General features: G+C 36.9%; 1 protein-coding gene across 9 annotated transcripts in view; it reads left to right on the forward strand.

The window, feature by feature from the left end:
* OCA2 (OCA2 melanosomal transmembrane protein) overlaps positions 1-19,459 on the forward strand; it is a 164,240-nt gene that overhangs the window by 69,391 nt on the left and 75,390 nt on the right. For all 9 annotated transcript variants that reach the window (XM_066176518.1, XM_066176521.1, XM_066176522.1 and 6 more), the window contains 4 exons: positions 1,019-1,151; positions 12,189-12,336; positions 13,809-13,866; positions 15,337-15,445. In XM_066176518.1, the coding sequence (XP_066032615.1) occupies positions 1,019-1,151; positions 12,189-12,336; positions 13,809-13,866; positions 15,337-15,445 (448 nt within the window). The remainder of the gene's footprint in view (positions 1-1,018; positions 1,152-12,188; positions 12,337-13,808; positions 13,867-15,336; positions 15,446-19,459) is intronic.

The raw sequence follows: 19,459 nt of genomic DNA on the forward strand, positions 1-19,459 counted from the left end.
TCAGGAAACAATAGGGACATAGAGGTGTGTCACAGGGAGATCAGCTAACTTTCTGGAGTCTCTGGGAAATCAGTGGGTGCTCTGAAAATTCACCTGGGACAACCTGGGCTATCCAGGGCTTGAGGCATGCTTTATTCCAGGTGTCACAGATCTGCTCTGCTCACCAGTTCAGACAACCTGTTTTTTGAATATAACACAGTTCCTTACTACCAGAGTATATGGATGTGATCTTCCTTGGAGCTTCGTGGGAGCTTCTTTTGGACAGGCGAGCCATGGCTGTTTCAGAAAAGCCCAGCCCAAAGGGTAACCCTGATCCACTACAATGTGTGCAGCATGGAACAATGGAATAACTCAATTGAAAGGGACCCCAGAGGTCATCTAGTCCAATGTCCTACTCACAACATGACAAAATTCAAAGTTTTAGGGCAAGTTGTCACTATTCATTCTTGTTGCTTGAAAGCAGTAGCCTTTTAATATTTCTGCTTAACTTTTTTTAAAACCCCTTCATTAAAAGATTTCATTGTGCAAAATATAAAAAAAGTGTTCATTTATTAACCAGAAAGAAGAATAAACACAATATTGACATATAATACTTTTATTGTAGAAGAATGGTTCAGAGGGAATTATTGCAAACATTTCTGTTGTCAACAGTTTAAAAAAAAGCTGGCCAATAAAATTCAACTGTTTCTGAGAATTTGAGTGATTTAAATGAATTTACAGTAATTTAAGTGGGAAGTAAAAATTAAAGATTCAGTTTGGTTTTTTTACTGTACATTTCAGGAATACTAGGTGTGTTTCAGAGCAGCTTCTAATGAAATGCTTTAGTTCTCTGGTTTAAATTGTAACATGGCTTGTATCCTTGAAATAGAAGAAATACAGCAGATACTGAACTTAGAGCTTACTATGTTGCTTTATATTTCTTATTGATTGTTAGTGTCCATAAAGCTGAATACTTTTCCCTGCAGGTAATATAGAAAAATAAGTGATTTTTAATTTAGGTTTTTATTTTTATTTTCAGGGTTTGGATTTTGCAGCCTTCACAGGGCATATGTTTTTGGGTATCTGCCTTGTTGTTCTGGTCTCCTTTCCATTTCTCAGACTTCTTTACTGGAACAAAAAACTTTACAATAAGGAGCCAAGTGAAATTGTTGGTAAGTGTGAGCATGAAAAAAAATGTTAATTGTTACAGCAAATATGTGCTAAATGGAAACTGAGTAGTGGCTACTACAATGCTGTCTTCAGATGTAAGTGCCCACCCTTCTCACTCACTGAACATTAATTTTTTCAACTAATAAGTTGTATTTTATTTTTAGTTGTGATATTTTCTGATTTTTAGAAGTGGATGTTTTTTTGGTTCTAAAATAGAGGTTTTGACAGGAATTATTAAATATCTTACAAAATTTGCAGGAATATTTTGCATCATTCATTGTAGCCATAGACATTAATATCAGGATGTTCTGTATTGCAATAGAAAACACCTGCTCAAGGTGCAGAGTTCGCAACCTAGGTTTAGAAATATCCCAGTTTCCCTTATGACAAATATAGTGCACTAATGCATTCCCTTGCTGATGTTTTTCTTCTACTGAATTTTTCAGCAATCTTTTACTGGTCTGTTGTCAGTGAAAGGCATTTCATCAAAGCAGAACTTTTCAAGTCCTCTCCAGCTTGCCTCTGTGGCTCTTCCTACCCTAAATTTCCCCGGTGCATAATTTCTACAATTCAGTAGAACTAAATCTATGTCTTTTTATGCCACTCACCTCAATAGTCTCTTGAAGTCTTCTTAAAGCTGTTTCAGTGATTGTCGGCTGTGTCAGTCCCTTTTTGTCTTCATGCTTTTATGCTTTTTTATTCAGTTATTTTGAAGTTTTTATCATTGTTCTAGGGCTTCTCTTACAAAGATGAAATTTAATACTAACCCCCCAAATGTTCGCAATTTCTTTATGAGGCAAGAAATATTTCACTAAGTATAATATATTAGCAAGCTTTGTACAAAGGCAGTCGAGTATAACAGTTTCTTCCCTGGGACTGATGCTTCTTTCACTTTTGGCTGCAGAAGACTTAAGATCCAGGCTTCCACTGACAATGCTACACAGGTTTTAATGCGCTGTACAATGTTTCTAAACCTGTGTGTGGCATCTGTTTATCATGGAGAGGATGACTTTTGATATGGTTAATATATCCAGGCTCCATTTGTAATCCGTGGAGAAAGATAAGTGCTTTTCAAGAGTAATGGAGCTGTCTATCCTAGAACAGATATATTGCAGGCCTTCAAAGTTTACTTTTCTCTTACAAAGAGAGTCCAAGGTGACTAATAGTAGGAGAGACTTTCATGGTAGGTATCTCATTTAGGCAAAAGGAGTAGTACTTGTAGTGACTTGTCTTGTTCCAGGGAAAATTTGCTTTAGGGTTATGGTTTTCTTAAAAGGGAGAAGTGACGGTCCTCTCCTCAGCAGATTATACCATGTGTCTTGAATACTATCTGAATTTCTATCTGAAAATAGAAAAGTCAGAGAAGAAATTTCCCTGCTTAGGAAGATCTTCTGAAGATTTTTGGTTTAGACTTTGGTGTCTCTTCAGCACAAGGTGCACTCAGCTTACCTGTTTGTGTCTCTAAAGGCCAAATTCTTTCCCAGAATTTAGATCAAAAATATTTTTGAGGTGTTCTAGATATTAAACTGACTATTTTTTTTCTAAGACACTTAAAGAGAATTTCCCTTTTTCCCGTATGTCTGTCTGCTATGAGGTAGGCCTTTTCATTTTAAAACAGCTGAGGCTTTCTGCACCCTTACAGGTCTTATCCAGAGAACAAGAGAAATAAAGAAATTAACTCAGACCCTAATATGCCTAGATTCTTTCCCTGTGACCGTGCAAAGTATGATTTTTCAAAAAGTCATCAATAGAATTAGTTCTGCCAACTGTAAGCAGTTTTGATCCAGACATAATGGCATTATTTTTTAAATATATATTTTAGAACATGAAATTGCTAATTTTTTCCTTTTGGATATAAACTTTTCAAGCATATGTTTTAAAGCACATATTTTAAGAAATTATGTATGAAAAAATTTTAAATTAATCTAAATAGTACAGTTTATTCACTGACATAGTATTTTTGCCAGTGAAACGCTGTAGTAGTGACAAGCATATTTCCCTCAATTAATTTCTTAGTAACCTTTCTTACTTACACCTCAGTCTGTTCAGATATAGCACTCTCCTAATCAGTATACCATGTGTTCTTGTAATCAACTGCTTGTCCTTTCCTGCAAAACTTATCAGGACCTGTTCAATTAGAGCAAATGCTGAAGAGCCACTCTTTCCACTAAAATTTTCTGTGAGAGGGGAAGAGAAAAAAGGAGAGCAATACAGCTCCATTAGGAGATAGCTGTCATGGTTTGGATTTGCAGAATAGCCTCTGAGGTGCTACCAGGGGTGCTTTCATCTCCGGTTGAAATGGTTCTGTGATAACTTCAAATGGCTTGTTTGAAGCAGCTGTTTTAATCAACTAAATACCAGTCTTTCCTCACCTTGCCCTCAATTAACAATTAAACAAGTTATGTGAGATTTAATTGGTATATTACTCTCCCCAGATTTTTGTCCCAGTGCACCATGTTCTTTAAGCTTTTTTTTTTTCTTCTGCTTTAGGATACACAGATTATTAAAATGGATTAGCATGAATTTTGAAACCAGACAATGCTCTTATTATGAAAATACATTTTTATTTTAATTTCAACACTATTTGTTACCAGTGTCAAATCTGTTGGCTTTCAGACTGATCTGCAGCACCTCTGTTGCAGTAAAAATACCTGTTCCTGGTTTCCCCAGGAACCACTGTCTACCTGCAGTGGCCTTAAGTGGGGTAACTAGCGAAAGAAAAAAAAGACTCTGAAGAGCTCATTCATGAGAGAGAAAATCTAATGTTTTTTAAGAATGAAGGGATTTTTCCGGATTTTTTTGAGCATGTCTTTTAGCTGACAAACTTGCCCCTTGTTCTGTGTGATGCAGCAAAAGATGCTAGGGCTAGAAGAGTAAGCTGAGAAAGTTTGAAAAGTTTGTATGTATCTACATTTTCACAAAAGAATTTTAAGGGAGGAGGAGTGTAAGAGGAACTAAATTTACTGTTTCGGTTCCCACTCTGAAAACCTGAAACCAAAGTTTTTTCATCCTTTTAGGGTTAACAATACATTATTTAGTCTCTGGGAAGTGTAACAGTACACTGTTAACTGTCAGCTGTCAAGCTGTGGAGATATGGACCTCAGTGTTTGGCAGGGTTGCTATCCCAGGAGAGTGGGAGGCACATGTTCTGGTGACAAGTATTATTATACTGGCCATTTTACAGGGAGAAGGAGCCTTCTCCTAGCATGACTTTGGCACCAGCTCCCCATTTCTACTTTGTTGGTTGCATTTTTCTCCAACTTTTTCACTGGCTGAAAGAGAGATCCGCCCTTTAAGCAGGAATGGTAATAGCAGGAGAGGGGGGAGCATGTTATTCCCTCTGGTATAACTCACTGTCTGCAGCAGCTGGGAAAATACTGATGATAGTATGAGAGTCAGCATGTAAAGCCGACAGCAGAAGGAATTTCCTAATTAATCATAGTCACATGTAAAGTGCTTAATGTGTGAAAAACACAGTGCTGTTTCCCACAATGGGAAATGCAGTAACCAGATGAGTGAGCAAATCTGTTCCTTTCTTCCACGTGAAGCTCTACAGATGTTATCAAGGAGAAGAAAAGGGAGAGGAGGAGGGGAAAGAACTACTGTGATAACCTACAGGAAAACTCCAATACTTAGGTGCAGACACTTTGAACTGCAAAAAGCCCACATAAAATAACAGTAATGTCTAGGGCCACAAAGACACTACAGGGCCACAGAGGGCACCCAAGATAAGGTGTAGGGTAATGTCAGTGTGTGTGTTACTTAGGGTCAAAGAACAGTCCTTAGTCTTATTTTTGCTAACATATTTGTAACATTAAGAACCATTTCTTACTAGAATCAGTGAGAGGTACGTCAGTGATGTAGCTGAATTAAGTAAATGGACAAATCTTTATCCGGAGGTGCGTCTGTACTTACGTAGGTACTCTACTAACTGCCAGTAAAGCATAATTGGTATTTTATGTGATGTTGGAAGTAGTGGCCTGTCCTCACTTGGAAGCTGGCTCAAGTGGAAAATAGCAAGGAGTTTATGAAGACAGTAACATCCAAAGAAAGAACTATTTCAATGTTTTCAAGAATTCAACTTTAAGGTCAGTCTGGATGGAAGTTTTTGTCCTCACCTAAGATGCTAATTTCATCGCATTTTATGGGGAATATTTTTAAATCTTGAGGGCCAATGTGAACAGTAAAATGTGTGGGTTTTTTTTGTCTGTTCTCCTTTTCTCTCTTCTCTGCAATCCAGTTGTAGATATTAACACTGAGTAGTGAATAGCTACTATTTTAACTCTCTTACTGCGGATGTTATCATGCTGAACTAAAAGGTGCAGCTTTCTTATGAATGCTCTTGCTATCTAAGTATCTTGGTATCTTTGTGGCACATATTGTGTCTTTAATTTGAAAGAAAAGTAAGACTTTTAGTCTCAAACACACTAGGTAGTCTTAATGCCCCCTCAGAAACTGTGTTTAATCTTTTTGGATAATATATCAGGATCGACCAGGGCCATGGCTTTATGTTTGAAAATGCAAATCAAAAACTGTCTTTTATTATTTCCACCTTCAATAGCTCTCCCGATGATCAGGAATGAAAAGAAGTATAGTTATTTACTTGCCACAGATTGAAGATTTTTATATTTTACTATTTTAGATAATTTTATGCTTTAATTCCTGTATGTGTCCTTTGAACTGCTTTAGTGTTGATAGAGTATTCCCCCCTGGAAAGAGGAGAACATTGATCTGCCTCTTCTTGTCTTCAGATGATAAAAATAGTATTCTGACATTGCAAAACAAGGAGAATATGACAATCTCATATTATTTGCTTAGTGCATCGATAACGTAGCCATCACAAGAAGGCAGCTGTAATATTACTTCACCTGTCTTATGCAGAAAGAAGGTATCAGTGTCATTCTGAATCAGTGGAGCAGCACCTGACAATTCATAATACACATTTTTCATGGTAGGAACGAGTACAGGAAAATCACTGATGGGAGGGAAAAACTGAGTTCTGGCTCCTGTTTCTTTTACAGCATTTGTGCCCCTCTGTATGCACACCTCAGTTGTGAAAGGATTGCACAGTGGTTGGCAAGACATGGCCTTTCCTTTAACAGTGTTTCGGCAAAGCTATGACAAAGTTTTCACTTTGTTGGCTCTGAAGTTCATAAGTTCTTCCTAATAAACAGAGCTTAAAAGAACTGTTTAATTCTATGTAACACAGTAGCTGTGTTTATTTGCTGCAGAAAGCTTTCACTGTGATGGTGTTTCAAATACAAATGTAAGCTTGACAGATTTTTAATTGCTCTGCCATTTTCATTAATCAAAGCGTCTTCAGTGTATTAGTCACCATTTGTACTTCTAAACCGTTGATAAAAGTTATGCTGAGTGTGAAGTAGGCTTCAGAGTTTTACTTTTCATTTTGTCCTGTTAAAAGATTTGGAAGAGGCATTATCTTTTGAAATACTCCAAAAGACTGTTGTTCTCTCGAGTCTTTATCTTTTCATGGTTCTTTTTCCCTTACCCTTGGGAATACCACCTCTAAGTAAGTGACTTGTGGCACTTTTTCTCGTAGTGAAAGGACAGCAGCAGTAGTTATATTTTGTGCAAAATATTTTGGGATTGGAATGTATCTATTTGCTTTTGAACAAAGTACTGTGAATTTAAGAGAGGTTGTTTTCTTCTAAGGGAAACTTCTAGTTTAATGGAAAACATCGGCAAAATTGGTTTTCATTGGCAAGCCTGACATTCTGAACGAACTATTTGATAGTAAACCAAAGTTATTTTTTCTAGATTTCACACCTGATGAAAATTTTCTGAAACAAATTACAGTAGAATTTTAGATAAATGCATGCTCAAAATACTTGACTCTTGACTTCCGTATGCCATTCTCAGTGTAACAGAATGAATTATTTTAAGCACATTAGGCAAGTGCTAACGAGCACACGGAGAACCTAAATATATTCAGACTCCTGCTTTTAAAAGATGGGGAATTGCAGTAGAGGAAACTGAAGGCAAACCCATGAGCACTAAAATAAGTTTGTGGCTCCAAAGTCTGACTTACCCAGACATCAGAACAGAGCCCATTTTACCTGAGAGAGAGATATCTCACATGTCATTCAGGAACAAGCCAACTGAAGAGTAACATGTATCTTTATCAATCATCCTGAAAAGTTATGAGAACTCTAACCCTTCATATCTGTGGATTACTCCATCGGAGTCCTATGTGACCATCACACACATACTAAATTGACTATTCCCTTATAAAATCAGGGTTAGGCTGGTAATATTGTAAATTCTTTTGTGGGCCTGCTGCAGCCTGCTCCAGCTTGCTTGGAAGATGACTCCTGGTGAGCAATTCAGGTGTTTGAAATTATGAGCTTTGTGATTTTCTGCCCAGGCTCCAGCTGCTCTGCTGCAGAATGCGGATGCCCTGTAACTCCTATGTGATGGATGCAATCCCATGCTGAGTAGCTGAGCTGGCATTAGGTGCCTTCATGACCAAATGGGGCCTCAGATGTCACACACAGTTGAAAAGCTTATATTAATTCTCTGTACTGCTTTCTGCAGCATTGTGCATACTTCTTGTGTTCCTTTGCATGTATTTAGCTGAATAAGGCAAAAGATGTTTTGTTGTAGTTTTGAAGACCCTACAATGTTTATACCTATGCTTACCTTTATCCACTATGGACCAACTGGACTATTCAAAGGAATAAAGTCAAAAATATTCAAGTTTGTTGTTGTTGTTGTGGTTTGGTTTGGTTTGGTTTTTGTTCTAGATTTAGATCCTTATGCTTGTGTCCTATTGGGGGATGCTGCCTCTGAGAGAGAGGCATGAGTGTTTGAGCTGGAATTTTTTCTACTGATGGGCTTCAAATTTTGGATTTAGTTTCTGCACTTACAGAATGGAGATGGCACCATCCAAGCAATATTGCTTAGAAGATTGATTACATAATATGAGGCATTTAAAAATTACTAAAAGTTATAGATATTACTAGTTAAGCTAGAATTCATGATACTAAATTTACTTTACAGTTAGCATTTAAACAGAAATATTCTCATTCTGAGAATCTGGCTAAGAGAAACAATTGCTTTACTGAAAATAGTTAAGCAACAGTAACATGTGGGGAAAAAAACCTAAACAAATATTCAGATGAATGTACTTTGAATGTTGTTAGATACAGACAGCAGTGCTAACTTGTATGGCTTGCAAAAAGATAGTTTATGTAGTTAGTGCACGTGTGAGTTGAAAATTGTCATTTAATGATAATTCTTATCATCTCATCAAGGTTGGGCATGCTCTTCTGAGTATCTTCAATTAACAAAACTGACCTTTTCAGATTCTGAGACTGGGAATTATTACACTCAGTTTTTGAGGACTCCTTTTTTGTTATTGGCAGCTGGGTGTGAGGGAATGTGTGATTACTCAAGTGAAAATCAATCTGACTATTAATTATCAGATTGCAGAAGTAATACACAGTTTTCAAATAAAGAATGTTATATAAAATGCAGATTTTTTTTTCTAAACTGTAATAGTCCAGGTTAGCAGCTGAAATTTTGCTAAACTCAGTGGGTCCAGGATGTACTGTTTGTGGTTTCTATGGCAGAATATGATCAATAACAAAGTCAGAACAGATAAGCAGCATAGGGTTTACGTGTTTGAGGACCCTTTATTTGATCCTTATTACTAAGCCGAATATTAGTATTTTCTCGTTGAAAATGGAGTTTTTTTCTATTTTCTTGTTGGAAATAATAATGCTGTTGTGCCTTGTGGGCTTTAAGAATGTATGGCATTCAGAAAGGTTTTAGTATCATAATGAGCTGAATTCTCTGACTGAGATGAGCGGCGGCTCTGCTATCTTTTTGTGCTCCAGATCACTGTGTGCTCTGAACTGGCAGACAGAATAGTCTTAGTTGGAAGGGACCCACAAGGATCACCGAGTCCAGTTGCAGTCAAATGTTAATTTAGCTGCTTTAATGAGAAACTGCCGTGCTACAGACTCACCATGTCAGTAACTGGGAATGGATCTGACAGTGGCAGGTTATATGGGATAGAAGGCTGATTGAACATAAAGCTAACCCTGCAAAAACCCTGCGGATTGGGATGGAAAAGTATATGGAGAGAGCTCACTCTGGTGTAATATAACCATTAGATCTCATCTGAGGAAGGGACAGGAACTTATGGACACGGAGAAACAGAGTGTGATTATCCTATTCAGTGGCAGCCAAATGCTGCCCTTGTGCTGTCTTGGCTGTAATTTCAAAGTGATTAATAAGACTCTGCGGTTGCATTAAGCTCTTGTCCATGTGTAACACAGTATGTCATAAAATATCAGATGTTCCCAGACTCTGGGGGTTGCTGCCTAAATGTTTTGCAATTATGAAATGGGAGAAGTCTAGCAAGGCCTGAAGGACTTTGGCCATGTTAAATGTTGTTGCTGAATTTAAGGTTCTGCATTATTTTTCCTTCAAAAAAACATTACTTCTAATAAATATGTATTACCTGATGCCATGATAGGCTATTAACAATAAGAGTGTGCATGAAAAAGAAGTAGGAGAAATATTCTGTAGGATAACCTAGAAAACCTCTGCACAAATAATTACTGCAACAGGAGTTGTGGTATAGAAGATGTATCAACTGTTCTGATTTTCCAAGTACAGTTTGCTCTGAATTAAACTCCATAGCAGGTCAAATGTTCTCATCCTTGGGATGTTTAGGAAACTAATGACTGAAAAATCAAGCATGCACTTGCGGTACATAAAGGCATGATCAAAACCATGTGAAGACACGCATATATTTTTTAACATAGATCACAAAGCACCAGTCTGAATTTGCTCAACCTGGACATTAGCCCGAAGGCATTTCAGATGTGGAACAGAAATCTGCAACATGAGTCATGCTGCTTTCCACCCTGTGGATTTGTTTCTGGCACAGATACAGTGATGGTAGCTGCCTCTTTCTGAAGGAGAGAAGATTCTCTGTATGAAAATAACTGTAGAGTACTTGCATCTCATTTAGGTGGTGAATGATTCAACTTCCCTCTACCAGCTAAACCCTTGGTGAAATTTCACTTGGAAAGGATGGGGAGAAACGCTATGGCAGGATGAACAGATATCATCAGGAAAGTTGTTGCAGAAAAGACAAACTGTAGGGAAGTAGAACAGCAAACTGGATGCTCATGCTTCACGAGCGTTTGCCAGAGAAAAAGACAAAACATACTCTTTCCTTTGGACTGATGACAGTTTCAAAGATGCAGTCATATTCACTCAAAAATCACATAAGAATGAAGTACAGAAAGGCCTTTTTTTACTTCCCCTCTGTGAATGGAAAATTATTGCTGTTATATCTGTGTGTGTCACAAATGTTGATGTAAAATGATGCAAAAATAAATGGTGGCCAGAAGTCACGTGCATCCTTTGACAAGCAAGACCTATCCATATTGTAATATAGTTTTGTGCCAGATTATGCTCCTGGAAAGAACCACCAAATATACTGCAAAGGACAGTGGTCAACTTGGCATATTTTTGGAATCTGTGGTTCAGGTATAAATCCCCTTGTTGGAAGAAAAGCTTTAGCTGAGCACTAGTTGTTTAACTACCCAGGATGGTCACTGGCCTTTTGTCAGTGTGAATTTGTATTTCTGGTCATACACTGTAAAATTTAGGCAAGCATTACCACTTTGACAGATGTGTGTGGATCCATAGACACAAACCATACAAAATGGATGCCAATTGCTGTTGAAATCCCTTTCTTCTATGTCAACCATGCAGACTCTGGACATACTTTTGTTATTAAATGTTTGGGCTTCTTTAAGTCTAATTCCTTCTCATGGTCAATCTTTATAAGAGTCACTCTGCATTATCATTATGAATACTTAGTTTTAAAGGGAACTGGGGATTTAAATATGTTTAGTACTCTCTTTGATAGCAGATATCATCACCCCCTAGAGACTTGCAGCATAAAATGTTAACATCACTGCCTACATCAAAATGTGTTTAAATTTTTCTTATTTAACTAAATATTTTTTTTATAAATAATTCTTATAGCTTGTTTACATGATGTAAAGAATTACACATCCATTGTCAGAACAAGAGCAACTTTCTAATTGATCAGGGATCTTAAAATATAAGACCTTGGATTCTTGACTAATTGTCATCAGTGACATGAAATTTGAGTGGAAAAGAAAAGAAGGGTGAGGAAGCATCCCATTGCTTCAACAGGAAACATTTGCACAGACAATTTCTAAATGAATATTCTGATTTTATTTCTTTAGTGATTTCTTGTAAAATTCAAAGGGTTTTGTTGGCAAGCCCAGTTTAACATCCTTCTTGAACAGGAACACGTTTTTTGGTCATTCTCCAAGGCTACAATGGTACAGGGAAAAAATAACCCAAAAGGACTGAAATTTTTGAGAAGATTCTAGAGTCTGATTTCAAAGTGTTAATCAGGCTGTCTGAACTTACACAGATATCATCCGGGTCAGCATGAAAGTGATAGTCGCTGGGTTTACATATATTTTCAGTGCCTAAGAATTAAATCCTCTTAGGAAACCTTTAAAATACTATTAAACATTATTCCATAAGACAATGTCAAATTTCACTTTTGTCTTACATACATAAAATTGCCTGTATGAACATAGCATGAATGGAAACATGTTGTCTGTTTTAAACACTGTGAAGGAGCATTTGCTGTAATTCATGACTACAAAGGGAACTAGTATCTCTTAGCACTCTAATAATGTATACTGACAGTTTGCTTTCTGTTGAAAAATGAATGGGCTACAATTTTAGCCCTTAAACTTGTTGAGGACCTTTGCAAGCATTTGAAGATGGTACTACTTTTTCTTTGAAAAAAGACTTTGTGGTTCATTTATTTAAAATTTTGAAAATTTTCTATTTCCTTTTCATTCACTTCAGCTATGCAAAATGAATGACAAAAGCATCCCAATAACTTTAACAGCTTTGGGTCCAGAGCACATTACACATGTTTTATCCATCTCTGGTTTCGTACAGGTTGAACTTCACATTGATACAGTTTTTCTTCTTCTCCTCAGAGCTGAAACATGAGATCTATGTTTGGAGGCTCACAGCTCAGCGCATCAACCCAGCCAGCAGAGAGGAGACTGCTGTGAAATGCCTCTTGATGCAGAAGGTGCTGACTCTGGAGATGCTCCTGAGGAAGAAGCTGAGGACATTTCACAGGTGAGCAAAGACCAGCGTGTCCCACCTCCCCATTCAGGGATCCTTACTGGGACAGGACCTGCATTCCTAGGTCTGTCTTGATGAGATGGATGTTTGGGGAGATTGGAAAAGCTATTCTCAGCCACATTAAAACACAAAGAATTTTAGGACAAAACAGGTGTTCAAGGCCTGGAAAATATACTTGTCAATATGACCCAAAATTAAAGGCCTAGAAATTTCAGGCAGCTTTTGGTTTAAAGAGATCAAAAATACATCACTACACTTTTCCTTACAGTTGTGGCTTCAGCACAGTAAGATGCTGTAATTTCCTTTTTTTTTTTTACTGAAAAATTCAAATTCTCTCAAGTGAATGGGTGAGCTTGAAAAAAATCACACCAGTGAATTGCTGTGTTTTACAATTATTTCATAATCAAGATTTCAGTGTGAACATGAGTGCAGACATATCTTTATGTATAGCAAAGAAGTTTACATAAACTATGACTAAAAGAATAATGACCATGTTTTGTTTAGATTCCAGTAAAACCAGATGTTCTGCCACGGATTTTGATGACTGATAAATATTTTGATATTTATCAAAAATTTAGCAGTGATAAATATTTTGAATGTTGACTAAAGTGAAATTGGAATAATAAATTATAATAATATTTTAACCTTGTTAAATAATTTGAGCAAGAACATGAAAATATGATTTCTTGAACTGTTCTAGTGATAAGATTGTCTACGTAATTTTTGTTGATGTTGTGTATTTTGAATTGAGTGACAGCATTAATACTTCCAGTCAAATAAGGCTGTTAAAATCACCTCCTTTTCAAAAAATTTTAAGATTATCAGACTTTATGATATTCTATATCTTTATGATACTTCTGACTTACAAATAAAAGCTGTATACTTAGTCTTGAAAATCAGGATTCCTCCAGCACAACACATTTATGACATAAAAATTCATCAGCATTAGCAACAGAGCTCCTGAACTGCAAAGCCCAAGGCTTTTTGCTGGAGGCCTGACTGCACTGATAACACAGTGAAGTTATTCAGATCTTTAAAACTTCATTATAAAATGCAAATGTGGAACTTATGTGTTCTGACTTGCTGATGTTAGCACACGACCCTTGTTTTATCACAGCGGGACACACACATCAGCTCCTGAAACTGTTAGGGAAACTACGTATTGCAGATAGCCAGATCCTATACTGAGGTCTGTACCCAGGAGTCCAGCTCCTTTCCAGCCTCTGGCTTTCTTCGTGAACAGAAGGGTTTGTGTATTAGTGGAGCTTGTTACAAGAGTGGAGTCTTAAGTGAATGCTCATGGGAATTTTTGCTGCTGGATGTAAGAAGGCCACGACTTTTTTGTGGTATGGGTTACTCCACACGGGGAAAGAGGTGATCTATATGTGATTAGAGGCATTTATTCCAACACTCTTGGCAGAGCTCTGATTTCACTCTGGAAAAAAGTAGGTGTCATTTTCTTTCAGACAAATTTCACAAGAAGATAAAAACTGGGAAACAAATATCCAGGAACTTCAGAAAAAAGTGAGTAGATGGCACTTTTTTTCAGTATTCATGTAAATATATAGAGATATAGAGATATCTCTTATGGCCTTTATATAGAGATAGTGCTTTAAATCTGTGTGATGGAAATTGAATAACTCTCCTGATAGCAAAAAGTTAGCAGCCAGGGTGGTTGGCTTCTCGGTTGGACAAGGTTACTGAAGCACATGGTGAGGTTTTGTTAGGCTTTGTACTTTTGTTTCTTCGAAAACTGTAACTTAAAGAATCAATTAATGATTCAGCAGTGTTTTCTTGAACTTTTAATCCATAGCTAGAAAGGCTCAGGAGGTGTCAATAAATTGTTTGTAGCCATGACGAATGATAATAGAGTACACTCCTCCTAATGTACCCAATGCTGACTCTAATTTGACGCATTTTGGTGACACTACTGCTTTTATTATTCAAGTAGGGGTAAACCACTTGATAAATCCTGTTCTCTTAGCTGTGCACACACTAGCACTGCTTAAGTCTTTATGCTGAAACTGAGAAGATGGAAACTCTGTAGAGGGTCTCTAAATGTCTCCTAAATTTAATTATCGAAGTGTCACGATCTCTCTACTTCACTGGCATCACTAATGAATCAGGCCTGTGTCTGAGAGCTCAAGTCCTTGATTGGACTCCTTGGGGTGCAAGTCCTTGACTGGGAAAACACTGTCCTAGGTGTCACACCAAACCAGAGCAAACCCAACAGATTTTTTTTATGCCCGTTTCAAGGCATTGCATGGGAGACAAACTTTTTAAAGAACAGGTACCTACTTTTATTTTAGTAGAGCTTTAAACTATGTGAAATGAGGGACAAACTCAGTCTGGGAGAAAGTGTTAGGAGAAAGTGTTTCACTACCTAGAGTGGTAGTGAAAGCAGAGAGACTGGGTCTGAGGGCTGAGGCCTGAAAGCAGTGGGTTTGAGGGCTGAGGGCACAAGGAAATAAGCACAGTCAAGCAGAAGCTGGGCACAGAGATGTACAAACTCTGTAGAGATGAAGGGCTTGGCATGTACGAGAGAGTTGTACAGGAAGTGTGAAACATTTGACCTCTAGAGTAGTTTATAGGTTTTATAAGCACACCTGGAAAAAGAAAGGTGATTTTATCCCAAATCACAAAACCACAGAGTGCTCAGAATGCCCTCTGTGATGGAGTTGCATTTCAACCCTACTTCACCCTCTGGAGTGAAGCTGTGGAGGGGGCAGCTGAGTACAGCTGAATGTATGCAGCATGTGCTAGATATTTGTATCTCTTAAAGCCCGTTGGACCATGTCCTCATGTTTTTTTATAGGTATGCATAAGATGCACAGCTATAAAACTATTCAGGTAGTTCTGCCGTTTATGCTGAAGAGGAATATACAATACAGGAACAGCAGTTTGGGCTTCACGTGTGCTTTCCTGAACTCTATGCATAATACATAGCTTCTTCTTTAATACAATTACTAATTTTATTTTCCTGTCTGTCTCCAGCACAGAATAACGGACAAAATTCTTCTCATCAAGTGCCTGACAGTGCTGGGATGTGTTATTCTTATGTTTTTTCTCAACTCATTTGTTCCAGGCATCTACCTAGATCTTGGTAAGTTTCCTAGTTTTGTTTTGAGTAAAATAAGCAACCTACCTGAAAAAAAGCCAGTTGTATCTTTCTGAGTCTCCATCTTTTTAGAAAGCTGTTTTGCATATGTCCCTGTCCTCACAATTCTACCAGGTTAAGCAGCAATTTCTCTGGGAAGGGAAGTGCAGGTTTTAAAAATTCAGTCACGTCCCAGTTACCCCAGGAGGAATAACAGAGAGTGCTCATGACTTCATTTTCTGGACTTTCCAATACTAATGAGCCGGCTAAACATTACAGAATGAGCAAATTTGACCTTGGCATCATTTTCACTGAGTGAATGACCAAGATGCATCAGGGAGATCAGAAAATAATCACTCCATGGGAGAACAAAGAAGGAGTTTGGCATTATTTCTTAAGTGTAGAAAGCTCTTTGTATAATTTGCAGTCTCCATCACTTTATCACCATAATAATTCATTTCCAAAAATAAAACCTGGAGGACACTGTATATGGGTGAAATGAAAGTAGCTGTGGGCATGCTTTCTATATTTAGATCTATATGTGGAGATTTTTGCACAGGTAGTTGTATATCTCTACTAGAAAAAGTTCCACATATCCTGAAATCAGTACCAAATCAAATCTCACATTTAACTGAAGGACAGTCATAAAACCTACCTGCGCATTGACCAATAAAAAATGAAAAATTTTTTTTTTGGCTGCTGATCTCTTCAAGATTATGGAATTTCAAACACATTTTTTCATGCAGTTTGAATTTACACACTATGTACTTCTATCTCAGTGGCTGAAAGATGGAGCAGTCTTAAAGAGGAATAGCTATTGTATAAATGAATAATCATATACGCAGATATTACATTGACACTTATTTTTGCTGTGCAAAATATAGAGGCAATTATAGCTCTACAGTTGTGATCAGATTGTAAGCAAGACCTTCTGTATCTGCTGCTGACAGATTATTTGCCATGCAAATGGGCAGTTTCAGCCCATGAAGATTACTGTCTGTTAAGAAGTTAAAAGGTAAACTGAAGTAGTATAACTGCAAAAGTGCTACATTAATAAGGTCTGGGAAAATGCAGAAGCTGAAAACATTTTAATGCATTTGAAGTCACGGTGGCTGAAAACATAAGAAGGGCCTTCACACTGGCAATTTAAGAAATCAATTTGCACCCTTACTTTTGTGTCTCAGATAAGTGGCACTGAACCATGTAGGATTTCTTGAATTAAGCCAAACATCTCTAAATCTTTTTGAAAAGCCAGACAGTCATTAAAGACTAAACAGCACTGGTTGTGTATGGTCTTGGTAAGATATTTTTCCATACTGCAAAGGAGTTGGAGTCAATGCTAGAAGAAAAAACATAGTAACTATTGATTTTTTTTTTTGGTCCTGCTTTATGCCAGTAAAATAAATGAAAACAAATTGAACGTTTGGCAGTGTAAGTTTCTGTTATTCAGTAGCTGAATAACAACCTTGAAAGTAAATAAAGGCTGTATGTGCTCTGTATAATCTCTCTCCCTTCTGCATTCATGGAAAACCTGTCAGATTTATGAATAAATGTTACTAAAGCATACACATAATTTCTACTGAAAAGTAATTGAACCTGTAAACTTCTACTGATAAGTTTACAGGTTCCATAATTTACAGGTTCTCATTTTTGTTTCCTGAATTTCACTATCTTGATGATAGCTGTCACTTATTTATGATAGGTGAAGTAGTGCTCCTGAGAGGCTCTATGGACTTTAGTCTTCCAAGGCGTGGAAATGCATTTCCTAATATACACTGCATCTTGTACTCTGTTGGGGTGGGTAAATTTGTTCAATATTTTTTCTCATAAAAAATGAAAGTAAATTGCAGTTCAGTGTTTAATTTTCTACCAGAATAATGGTTTATACAGAGGCTGAAGTGTTAGAAATCTAATAACTTTAAATTACATTTGGTAGAGAGAAAGATTTTAAAATTCTTTATCGGTCCCAAGCCTTGATACAATTTTTTCATTATGAACTTGGAATCATTAATATAATTTGAAGGTACTGACATTTTAATTTAAATAATAAAATTTGCATACTTAGCTGCCTTTTGAAATGCAGAACTCTTTCCTATTCAGTTTTCTAGTGCCTGTTCATTAATTTATTTAGTGTAATTGTATGAAATATCTATGTTAATAAAACATTAGTACTGAGACTTAAAAAAAACAGATACTTAAAAACTGTAAGACTCCTACAGTACTTTCATTTGGCCCCATGAGATTTTATTTTATTTTATTTTATTGATAAAGCATGGATAAAGCATTTGAGAAAAGATGACAAAGGATGAAATTAAAGCCCCTTTGAGGATTGTATCTGGCTACTATTTTGACTTTATCTTTTAGATGGGCATGTCTAGAGCTTTGAACTATATTAATATGTCCAAAAAGATTTAAAAAGTAATATAAAGTAAGATTTTGAATTTTAAGCTAGATTTTTTGAAGGGAGTATTCAAAGTGACTGGGCCAGAAAAAATACCAAAATCAAATTATAGCTTAATTCCTTCTTCTTCTGTGGGGAATATGCTCTATCTTTGATTTGGTTTTAGTCAGTTCATTGAGTTGCTGTGAATTTTGTGCAGTTCCTTCTATAATCTTTGAAGAGGGACGCATTATCTGTGTGGCCCTGCTTTTGCCTGCCTCTCTGTGCTTTATTCATGCAATGCAAGCAGCCTGCTCTTGCAGCCCCCCTCTGTCTTGCTCCTTTTCACTTCTGGACACCTCTTTCCCAGGACCAGGCTCACTAGTTTCTGACACAGGAAAATGTTGTCTTCTCCTTTAAAAGGTTGCAACAAACTCTGTTGCTCTCACATTTAAGGAACAATGTGAAAAACCCAAGAATAAAGAGATGAGAGAGTTCCTGTTTCAGAGAGGAGATACTGCCTCAATTTTGGCTGCTGGCTGCTGGCAGCTGGGGTGGAATGCCAGGAGAAATATAACTGTGGTTTTGCCTTATTTGTATATTAATTCCTGCCTTATTGCCAGCATTGTGCCTGTTAAAGACATGACTCTTCACCATAGGTGAACCTATGGTGTTACCATCCATGGATTTTCTCATCTTCCTTTGATGAATTATTAAAGCAAAGGCACAGGGAGAGATTTTTTTTTTTATTCATTGAATTGAATTTACTCACTTGAGGGAGCTGTCTTGGATTTTTTTTTACTTGTACAGAGGGGTCATGTCTTAATGCTACTGTCTGAGGCCATTCTGGTATTTTTGGTGCCATGGGCATCTGTGATCCTTCAGACAATGTGGATTCTTCAATGTTTAAGCTAATTACCTTCTTCTGCCTTCAGAATAATGTCTGGGGGTGTCACTAATCAGTGGAGAAGGTCAACAGCTGTGATTCAGCCTGGTTTCATCTTTGGTATGATTAACTGAAGTAGCGTTAGTAAACTCTCTGAATTTAGGAACTTATAACTAACTTTAGGAACTTTCAAGTAACTAACATGATCACTATGACCTTTCTGGGCAGTAGGACAAGTTGTATAATCAGTATTCTATGTCACTCCTGTCAGGCAAACATCCTAGATCTAAATTTCCCTCATCATTCTTGCACTAAAGCTAAAATTCCTCAATATTTACAAACAAAGGTTATCTTGTTTGATGAGACTTCTTTCTCTTGCAAAAATTTCTCTCGTCTTCTATACTGATGTGGTTTAACTTTTAACTGTGGACTTAGTCCGCAAATTCTGCTACAGCTACTTTTGAGGGTCTGAAGACTTTTTTTGCTGTTTGTGATAACTAGTTGTATCTTGCTTTTTTGGAATATTTTAAAACTGTAACTGAAAGAGTGGAGAAGTAGGAAAAGAACTGTTTTCATTTAATGTAAACTGACTTCTGTTTTTTTTTGATAGGCTATGTTGTGCAGATTGCTTTTAATTTTATTGCCAGAGCATTAAAGGAGAAACGTATTCAGTTGGTGTAGATGTGGAAGACTCTTGTATTGTCACTCCTTTGAATAGCAGTTGCCATATTTATTGACTAATTTCCATAATTTA

This window comes from Chamaea fasciata, unplaced genomic scaffold (genome assembly GCF_029207755.1).
Source record: "Chamaea fasciata isolate MVZ Bird 193981 ecotype frontalis unplaced genomic scaffold, bChaFas1.0.hap1 SCAF_2, whole genome shotgun sequence".
NCBI classification, from domain to species: domain Eukaryota; kingdom Metazoa; phylum Chordata; class Aves; order Passeriformes; family Sylviidae; genus Chamaea; species Chamaea fasciata.